The 10,842-nt window shown below is 41.9% G+C and overlaps 1 protein-coding gene and 1 long non-coding RNA gene across 7 annotated transcripts in view; one reads left to right on the forward strand and one right to left on the reverse strand.

Moving 5' to 3' along the window:
• Positions 1–10,842, forward strand: part of LOC128340114 (uncharacterized) — a 54,524-nt gene that overhangs the window by 35,759 nt on the left and 7,923 nt on the right. The window contains exon 4 of the long non-coding RNA XR_008313474.1: positions 10,204–10,342. This is a non-coding gene — a long non-coding RNA (uncharacterized LOC128340114). The remainder of the gene's footprint in view (positions 1–10,203; positions 10,343–10,842) is intronic.
• Positions 1–10,842, reverse strand: part of FBXW11 (F-box and WD repeat domain containing 11) — a 138,742-nt gene that overhangs the window by 9,319 nt on the left and 118,581 nt on the right. For all 6 annotated transcript variants that reach the window (XM_053284886.1, XM_053284882.1, XM_053284887.1 and 3 more), the window contains 6 exons: positions 10,679–10,816; positions 9,413–9,531; positions 6,831–7,080; positions 5,435–5,553; positions 1,312–1,422; positions 1,133–1,211 (listed from right to left, as the gene is read on the reverse strand). In XM_053284886.1, coding sequence (XP_053140861.1) covers positions 1,133–1,211; positions 1,312–1,422; positions 5,435–5,553; positions 6,831–7,080; positions 9,413–9,531; positions 10,679–10,816 — 816 coding nt within the window. The remainder of the gene's footprint in view (positions 1–1,132; positions 1,212–1,311; positions 1,423–5,434; positions 5,554–6,830; positions 7,081–9,412; positions 9,532–10,678; positions 10,817–10,842) is intronic.

Genomic DNA, 10,842 nt, shown 5'->3' on the forward strand with positions numbered 1-10,842 from the left:
CCAGGGAGGGAACTTGAAACCTTCTGCTCTTCCCAGAGCGGCTTCATCCCCTGAGGGGAATATCTTGCAGTGTTCACACATCAAGTCTCCCATTCATATGCAACCAGGGCAGACCCTGCTTAGCTATGGGGACAAGTCATGCTTGCTACCACAAGACCAGCTCTCCTCTCTTTATGCTTTTCACTCTAGAACTAAGGGACAAGATTAGGGATGTAAACAAAGAGGAAATATGGAACATTTTAATAAAGCTAGGAGAAGCAACATAGAGGTTACTATCCCCTGCTAACTGGGCAAAGAGGCACCTTTTACCATGGTGATTCTCTTCATTTAGCAGGGGGAGAGTAACTAGCCCTATACACCCCCAGCACAGTACCTCCAATGACTGTTGTTGGTGTCTATCTTGTGTTTTTTTAAGAATGTGAGCCCTTTGGGGACAGGGAGCCATCTTATTTATTTATTATTTCTCTGTGTAAACCGCCCTGAGCCATTTTTGGAAGGGCGGTATAGAAATTGAATTAATAATAATAATAATAATAATAATAGAAGAAGAATAACTGAAGTCATGTATCACATCCAGGACAGCTGCGAGCAAGTTTGGGCCCCAGTGAAAAAAATTTTTGGTCCCCTGCTGCACGTACCCCACCCCCCTTCCGGCACAAGGTCGAACCGCCCATCTTTAAAATAATTCTAGCTGACCTATGTGCGGCCAGGGGGTGAGCCGAGCCCCGCCCCCCACCATGGCAGCAGCAGGCGGAGCGGCTGCTGAGCCTGACCATCTGGCCCAGTGGCCCTTGAGAACTGCGAGGTGCTCCAAGGCGCCCGCACAGTCTGAATAGAGTGTCGATGTTCTAGTTGGGCTCCAGGGCCCCCTTCTAGACCGCTTCCCCCACTCGTCAGCCCTGATCACATCAATGACTTTTCAGATAATTTTGAATCTAATGCTTCACTTCTCTAACATAGAAATTCTTTGTTTTCAGCATTAATCATCATCAACTTGCAATAAGCACTGAATTCTATCTCTATTATAAGGTACTTAGTAGTGCCTTAGGCATACTGAGGCAGTAGGGGCTGGAAATCCGTATGATCAAAAGTAGCTATTGTAAAAATTACAAATACAGCAATATCTACATACCACCAATGTGCGTAAGCACAGCGTACTTGCTGGGGCACGAGGGTCAAGAGCAGCTTGCAAGTCCCAAACTTTGATTTTGCTATGAAGTGACAAGAGAAGGTTGTTGAGAAATCTATGTGCACACACAAGTCCTAGAATCAAGCTTCAAAAGTGGAACACAACTTGCTTGGAGTACATACCCATCATAGGCTCCGCTTACAATCCTCTTGTTATCAAATCTGATGCACCTCACCAGCTCTTCGTGTCCTTCCAGCACTCTTAAACAGGCCCCGCATTCGATATCCCAAAGCCTTAAGGAAACATCACACACAGCTTTTTTATAAAGCTTGCATCTAACATGTATCTCCCTTTGCATTTGCCTTTTAGCACAAATGGATATTTTCAAAACGTGAACTACAACGGTAACTCTGTGAGTGCTCTGTGTGTGTTCCCTGGGAAAGTGATTGACATTCTGCTCAGCAAGCTGTAGATCCCTTCTGGATGAGGGTCTGCTGCTCCTGCAGCACTCACCAGCCTGTTGGCACTCCTACTGAAGGCAGGGGAGGGTCTGTGAGAATGATGCTGTGCGTCATTGCTGCTGCAACCTACTCCCATTGAGAATGATGGAAGCTGATCATAGCAGTGATGATGGACAGCATTGTTAACATGGAACCTCCCCGGTCTTTGCTAGGAGTGCCAATATTATTATTATTATTATTATTATTATTATTATTTTACACAGTCAGACAGGTGTTATTGACTTTGTTTTATCCAGACATCAAGTCCTTCCCAAGGACCTGGGATGCCAGAATTTTATTGTCAATGTTGTTGCTGTTGTTATAGATATCGTCGCAGAATATAGGCTGTTCCCAGTAAAGCTGCTTTTTGTAATTGGCTGATGGTGATTTCTGTGGCCCCGATGGTGTTGAGGTGCTCTTCAAGGTCTTTTGGAACTGCACCCAGGGCGCCAATTACCACTGGGATTATTTGGGTCTTTTTCTGCCACAGCCTTTCCATTTCAATTTGTAGATCTTTGTATTTGGTGATTTTTTCTATTTCTTTTTCTTCTATTCTGCTGTCACCTGGTATTGCTATGTCGATTATTTTGACTTGTTTTTCTTTCTTCTCGACTACAGTTATATCTGGTGTATTGTGTGGCAGATGTTTGTCTGTTTGTAGTTGGAAGTCCCATAATATTTTTACATCTTCATTTTCTACCACTTTTTCAATTTTATGGTCCCACCAATGTTTGGCTACAGGTAGCTTGTATTTTTTGCAGATGTTGTTATTGTTGTTGTTATTATTATTATTATTATTATTGGATGGTGAGTGCTGTGGAAGCAGAGAACCTAAATCTGTGGATGCATGGCTTGCTGAACAGAGTATCAGCCAATGTTCACCAGTCTCCTCAACAGATTCAGTGCTAGCTCCATAAAGGCTTCAATTTTTAAAGGCTCAACACAATGTATGTATTAAGGCATGCTTGAATAAGACAAAGTTTTTGTATTACTAAAACCTCCACACAATGTTGCAAGGAGTGATCTGAGTAAGGTTACTCGCCCCTTGCCCTGCTTGCTTTTGCTCCTTGCCCCTTCGTCACCAACAAAGAATGCTGCATGCACTTGGCTGCGCACAGGAAAATAAAATCCTGGGGCCCTCATCCTTCTCTTGGCCATAAAAAGCCAACAAGCTTTGTGCTATCAGCAAACATAAAACTGTGTCCTTCTCTTTGAGAAGGCAGCCAAAGGGAGAATGCAGTTGGGCACATCAAGGCTCCTTGAGAGGCCACTGCTATTTGTTCCAGGGGAGCAAACTTGCAGCATACAGAAAGCCTCGTTTACAAGGACCAAGAAAGGCACATAAATGACAGGTCTGGACAAGAAATGGAGGAAGCAATCAAATGGGATCCCAACTTTTCCAGTTAATTTCACATCAAAACTTCAGAATCTGTACATTAACTTTGTAGTCAACTTTTTAAAATAATAAAATAATAATGATAATAATTATTATTTTATTATTAACAATTAGATCTATCATGATTTTACACTTACACACACAGACACACACAGACAAGAACGATACACAATCACACTTATGAATACAAGTTTGCTTAGGTACACAGCAGAGCTTTTCTTGCACCCTCTTCAGTTTTAAGTCTTCAGCAATCAGAGTGGTTAAGAATAACAGAACAGCCCTGCTGGATCAGGCCCAAGGCCCATTTAGTCCAGCATCATGTTTCACACAGTGGCCCACTAGATGCCACTGGGAGCCTATAGGCAGGAGTTGAGGGCATGCTGTTACTCCCCTGCAACTGGTATTCAGAGGCATCCTGCTTCTGAGGCTGGAGGTAGCCTATATCCCTCTGACTAGTAACCATTGACAGACCTCTCCTCCATGAAGTTATCCAAACCCCTCTTAAAGCCATCCAGGTTGTTGGCTGTCACCACATCTTGTGGCAGAGAATTCCACAAGTAGATTATGCGTTGTGTGAAAAAGTACTTCCGTTTGTTGGTTCTAGATTTCCTGGCAATCAATTTCATGGGATGACCCCTGGTTCTAGTGTTATGTGAGAGGGAGAAGAATTTCTCTCTATCCACTTTCTCCACACCATGCATGATTTTATAGACCTCTAGCATGTCTACCCACAGTTGTCTTTTCTAAACTAAAAAGCCCCAGGTGTTGTAGTCTTGCCTCGTAAGAAAGGTGCTCTAGGCCCCTGATCATCTTGGTTGCCCTCTTCGGCACCTTTTCCAGTTCTACAATGTCCTCCTTTAGATGTGGTGACCAGAATAGTATGCAGTATTCTAAGTGTGGTCGCACCATAGTTTTGTATAAGGGCATTATAATATTAGCAGTTTTATTTTCAATCTCCTTCCTAATGATCCCTAGCATGGAACTGGCCTTTTTCACACCTGCTGTACACTGAGTCGACACTTTCAACGAGCTATCCACCACGACCCCAAGATCCCTCTCCTGGTCAGTCACCGACAGCTCAGATCCCATCAGCATATACTTGAAGTTGAGGTTTTTCGTCCCAATGTGCATCATTTTACACTTGCCAACATTGAATTGCATTAGCCATTTTGTTGTCCACTGACCCAGTTTGGAGAGATCCTTTTGGAGCTCCTCACATTCTGTTTTGGATTTCAGTACCCTAAATAGTTTAGTGTCATCTGTAAATTTGGCCACTTCGCTGCTTACCCCAACTTCTAGATCATTGATGAATAAACTAAAATGCACTGGTCCAAGTACAGATCCCTGGAGGACCCTGGCTTGTTCTTGCTAGCTCCACCCCTAGAACTGAAACCACTGGCGAATGCACAGACCCAGGTGCAGAGAGCAGAGGGAAAGGCATATGGTACAGAATCAACTCCATAAGCTCAAAGAGCCTGTGGCAGAGTCAAGCTCTGTAAAGGGTCTGGTGACTACTAGGGAATAGGCATGCTAAAGGTTTACCTTTGGTAGTGACCAAGGAGCAAGTGGAGGCATCATGTTAATAGCAACAGCAATAGCAATAGCACTTACATTTATATACCGCTCTATAGCTGGAAGCTCTCTAAGCGGTTTACAATGATTTAGCATATTGCCCCCCAACATTCTGGGTACTCATTTTACCAACCTCGGAAGGATGGAAGGCTGAGTCAACCTTGAGCCCTTGGTCAGGATCAAACTTGCAACCTTCTGGTTACAGGGCGGCAGTTTTACCACTGCGCCACCAGGGGCTCCTGGTGGATAGGGAACTATTAAGTAAAGGAAGAAGGGTCTGTAAATGTTTGGCTTGACTTCCTAGACAGCTTCTATTTCTACTTGTCATCACCCCCTATCCCAAGTCCTCTGGCATGCTCAAAGGGCTTGGGGGAATGCCAGCATCTTCTTTCATTTGTGCCAAGGTTTGGAGAAGACAATTAGTATGAGACATCCCTGCTGTTTATTATCTTCTCCAAGCCCCAGTACAAATGGGGGGCAGAGTGTCAAGGGGATACTGCTGGGGACCTTTCTTGGCAGAAGTTTGGGGCACTTGTCACTATTGAGCAGATATGCCGGCACCTGTAAAAGGAGCACAAGGGATGATGGAAAAAGGAAGCGATACACCCCTCCATGAGAATGAGATCACCTGAACGGGTGGAGGTGGCTTTCCTGACCCTCAAGCACAGAGTCAGGCATAAATTCAAACTAATAGCCAAAAAAATCCAGCAAGAACATGGCACCAAAAAACTGGGAACACAGTATTGGAAACATCATCTATAGGCTGGGCTGGACTCAGAGAAAGAATCCTACTTCCATTTACAGCTTTCTCCTAATACAAGCAAGTCTGCCACTTACCTAATGGTATTGTCTGACGATCCACTCACGACAAGTCGATCCCTATACTGGAGGCAGGCAATGCCCCGCTTGTGCCCATTAAGAGTGCGAACAAATTCACATGTGCTTGTGCTCCAAACCTGTAGGGAAAACAAATATTCAACAATATATAGGGGCAACTTGAATGTGTTAGAATTCTGTACAGAAAATATGGCTTAGCAGTATTAAAAAATGCTACTGAAAATGAAATCTGTTTTCAAGCCAGACATCTAATCCTAATTACATTATCAGCAGCTTTTAAAAAGTATTTTAAAAGCTTCGCATGCTCCCTCCCTCAGTGTATCTTTTTAAAACTAAAAACACATCTTTTTAAAGAGGCTCTTTAATGTTTTATCTGCTGCTTATATCTGGTAGCTTCTTTAGTTTTTATAGTTATCCATTTTTAGCTTTTTATTAATAACTTAATGTGAAACCTTTTTTTAAATGTAATTTTAAATATGGTTTTAGACTGGTCTTTTAACTTAACTTTATTAGTCTTTTATTTTACACTGTATATTTTATTAATGTTGTGAGCCTCCCCAAGCGGTAGTATACTGGAGGGGGGCAAGATAGATAGATAGACAGAGAGAGAGAGAGAGAGAGAGAGAGAGAGAGAGAGAGAGAGAGAGAGAGAGATAGTGTGACCCTCACAGCTACCACATTTGGTATAATTTTGGTAATTTTAATATATATTGCTATTGCTGCAAATTATGCATTCTTAAATAAAGCTGAAATTACAAGTCTTCATCAAACCCCAGTAAAAATGAAAAAAGATCATTTTAAATCATAGAAAGCAATACTTTGGGCAGAAGAATTCTGGGACATAGCTCTAGCAGAATTACTCTTGAACAGCTTTTCTGGAAGGTGGCAGATACTATATGCCTTTGGATAAATAAAAATGTTTAACATAAATGTGGTCTTCAAACACAGTATTTTAAATTCTTCAGACAGCAAGATAATGTTGCTGTTGAAGAAAGACTACAGATAAGTTGTGCTTAGAACAGGAATGCCAACCTACTTTGAAACAGGAGAAGAGAACAGGAATGCCAATCTACATTTTTAAAAACCTCATGATTTGGGGGAAATATAGGAAGCTGCCTTTTGAAGTATTTGGTAGATTTCATCTAGTGGCCTCTACTTTATTAGGTGTTGGTGTGTGAAAGCTCAGATGCTTAACACTTCTGTGTTCACACTATTGTCCAAGGTTAAGAGTTTAACTGGAGCTTATAAGGGAGTTTACCCTTATAGCAATAGTGTGATCACTAGATGAATGCTAGAAGAACAAATCACAGAACCTTGGTCATTACTCCAAAGGGGAATGGATCATTTCAGACATTTTCATCACGTCTTTATGGATTTGTTCTTTTGAGAAACTTACTTTAATGGTCCTATCACCGGAAGCAGATACAATATACTTGTCATCAAAATCTACAACATTAACAGCAGCTCGATGGCCAACCAATACACGACGCAGGGTGATGTCAGTTGGGGAGGCCATATCCCAGACAGCAATAGATCTGTCCTTTGAACAGGTCACCATTAAGCCATTACTGAACCGCAAGTGAAGCACTGCCTCATTGTGATGAATCAGTGTGTTCAGGACTTCGCCTGTGTTCACATCCCAAACTCTGCAAGAGAATAAAATCAATCCTAAATCAAGTTCTAGTACACTGAAAGTTCATTTCTTGGGGGAAAGAAAAAAACACCTTTATTTCAAGCCTCGGGCTGTGTGCTGCAAACAGCAAGATGATGGGACAACTTGCAATGGAAAAGTAGTGGCTGAGAGCTGCAGCTGCCTCTGGCTCCCCACAATACCAGACATTTGCCACACTACATGATGCGGAGATGGTGGTCACTGAACACTTCCCCACTTGCAGCTGTTGAGTGAAGACCAAGGGTCCCAAACTTGTGCCTGCCAGAAAGTGTGTACTTTTGGATGCTCAGAACAGTCAAAGCAGTGTGATCACGACATCAGCCAACTACTTTTGGGACGGCACACAAATTGACACATGAAAGCCTTCATGATGCTCCTAAGACTTGCGTACATTTTCATATCACTTTGTAAGCTGTTTTGAGCAAAAAAGGAGCATCACATTAAACAAAACATTTTCCTGTAAGTTCTTATGCTGCTCTTTGCTGGTGTGTGGCAAAGAGAGTGCAGATAAGTCAAACACTCCAGTCTCTCATATGAAAAGGTAGGATGAGATGCTTATTCATGAGTAGATTCAGGAGCAGAGTGTTTCAGTCAGCTACTTGAAACCTCCTAGCCAGCAGACCTGCAGCCATTCTACAGGAGTAAATCCAAGGGCTCTCGCAAGGTCCATTCAAAGGTTGTGTGGGGAGGTCAACGCCGTCTGAATGATAGATTTGCTTTCCTGACTACCTGGAACATAGTATAAACTGCACCAATAATACTCAATAATATTCATTCATTCGTTCATTCATTCATTCAAACTATCTACTCACCAATCCTAATTCGGACATTATTCATATTGTGGCCAAATATTGTTATATAATATGCCAAATGCGTATAAATGTAGTCTGATTTCATAGTAGTAGTATTATTATCTTATTTGTTTTATATTGTTGTATTGCTGGTCTATGACCGAAATAAAGTTTTACTTACTTACTCAAGGGGGAAAAAGCAGGGGTAAACACACCTTTTGAGGTAATATCTAATGAAGAATACCTTTTCAAGTCCAAGACTGGCAAGTATCCAAAAACAGAGGCAATTCTTAATTCATGTGGGCAATGCCCCTGACCCCACTTTTTTTAAAAAAGGCTAAATCCAGAAAGCCTCTATCTATCTTATCTACAGGTGAAACTCGGAAAATTAGAATATCGTGCAAAAGTTTCAAAAATTTCAGTAATGCAAATTAAAAGGTGAAACTGATATATGAGACAGACGCATTACATGCAAAGCGAGATAAGTCAAGCCTTAATTTGTTATAATTGTGATGATCATGGCGTACAGCTCATGAAAACCCCAAATCCACAATCCCAGAAAATTAGAATATTACATGGAACCAAGAAGACAAGGATTGTAGAATAGAACAATATCGGACCTCTGAAAAGTATACAGTGTACTGTGCTTGATTGGCCAGCAAACTCGCCTGACCTGACCCCATAGAGAATCTATGGGGCATTGCCAAGAGAAGGATGAGAGACATGAGACCAAACAATGCAGAAGAGCTGAAGGCCGCTAATGAAGCATCCTGGTCTTCCATAACACCTCATCAGTGCCACAGGCTGATAGCATCCATGCCACGCCACATTGAGGCAGTAATTGCTGCAAAAGGGGCCCAAACCAAGTACTGAATACATATGCATGCTTATACTTTTCAGAGGTCCGATATTGTTCTATTCTTCAATCCTTGTCTTCTTGGTTCCATATAATATTCTAATTTTCTGGGATTGTGGATTTGGGGTTTTCATGAGCTGTACGCCATGATCATCACAATTATAACAAATTAAGGCTTGACTTATCTCGCTTTGCATGTAATGCGTCTATCTCATATATCAGTTTCACCTTTTAATTTGCATTACTGAAATTAATGGACTTTTGCACGATATTCTAATTTTCCGAGTTTCACCTGTATCTATGCAGTGCCAAACCTCCATCTCTGGGCAGTTCACAACACCACAAACCAAGTTAAAACAGAAATAAAAATGCTTAAAACATATTTAAAACCACAGTTTAGTTAAAAAGCTTGGGTGGAAAAATGTGTCTTTAAGGATGGGGAGGCTCTCATCACAGCAGGGAGCACATTCCAGAGTCTTGAGGCAGCAAGAGAGAAGGCCTGCCCCTGAGTAGCCACCAGACAAGCTGGTAGCAACTGTAGATGAACCACTCTGGATGATCTCAGTGGGTGATGGGACTCAAGAGTGAAGAAGACTAGCTGTGTTTTTCCTTTACCTCCATCTTCTTCTCACCATATTTGTAAGTATACAAATGCTCACCTCACAGTGGAGTCAGAAGATCCAGTTACAATGACTCTTTCATCATACTGCAGACATAGGACAGAGCCAGTATGTCCTGTTAATACTTTCAAACATTCCAATACAGTTTTATCCCAAATCTGCCAAACACAAATGCAGCTGAGTTATTCAAACATGAAGTCAATTTCTCTCTAGCTGTAAAGCAATAGCAAACTGAGCCTGCAATAAGTTGTCAGAAGGGGACACGGGTAGTCTCATTAAGAACACAAGAACAGCCCTGCTGGATCAAGCTGAAGGCCTATCCAGTCCAGCATCCCGCTTCACACAGTGGCCCACTAGATGCCTCTGAGAACCCCACAGGCAGGGGGTGGTGGCTTGCCCTCTCTCCTGCTGTTGCTCCCCTGCAACTGCTATTTATCAGCCTCTTGCCTCTGAGGCTGGAGGTGGCCTATAGCCACCAGACTAGTAGCCAATGATAGACCTGTTCTCCGTAAATTTGTCTATAAGAACAACAATTTAGCAGTCCCCTGCAAACTGAGCAACGAGGCACCTTTTTAAAGTGGTGATTCTCTTTTATTTAGCAGGGGAGAGCCACTGGCCCGATCCATCTCCAGCACAGCATCCCCCCAGTGGCTGTTGATAGCATCTATCGTATGTTTATTTTTAAGATTGTGAGCGCTTTGGGGACAGGGGCATTTTATTTATTTATATCTACGTAAACCATAGATATAACTTTTTATTGAAAATTGGTATATAAATATTCGACGTATTCATTGTACAATTGTTCATTTCATTTCTGTACTGTCTTTCAGGGACAACATAAGCACCTGAGGAAACTGAGTATCAACATTACTATGCTGAACATGGGCAAGGACCCCCAAATCATGGAGAACACAAAACAAGATTGTAAATTTGATCTGAAAAAGTAGGACTGTCTCAGTTCCCTAGTAGGTTGGTATTTCACCCCTCCTCTTTTTAAAAAGCAATTTTCAAGCTCCAATGGTCACAAATAATCTTAACATGTGCATTGTTTTTGAAGAAATATCACAAGTACCATAAATTTTTCAGCTCTTCTGTTTTTAAGCAGAGGCTTAATGGTCAACCTTTTGTAGTATTACTAGGAACAGCTTGATTATCCCCATCCCCATCCCCCACCCAGCTGCCACCAAGCAGTGGATAAAAAACCTCAATAATGCCAAGATATGACAGGAAACATCCCTCAGAAAATACCAGGCCAGGATATTACATGACTCATCAGCAAACCAAGTAGTCAACAAATGCTTTTACCTTGATGGAGTTATCCCTTAGGCCACTGATAATCTTTTCATCATCATACTGCAAACAGTAAACACCTTTACTATTTTCAGAACGGCACTGAATTCTTTGCAAGTTGTGCCTTCCACATCGCCAGTTGGACTCTATAGTCTATAAGAGAACAAAAATAGCTTGTA

The sequence above is a fragment of the Hemicordylus capensis genome, chromosome 1 (genome assembly GCF_027244095.1).
Source record: "Hemicordylus capensis ecotype Gifberg chromosome 1, rHemCap1.1.pri, whole genome shotgun sequence".
Taxonomy (NCBI): Eukaryota; Metazoa; Chordata; class Lepidosauria; order Squamata; family Cordylidae; genus Hemicordylus; species Hemicordylus capensis.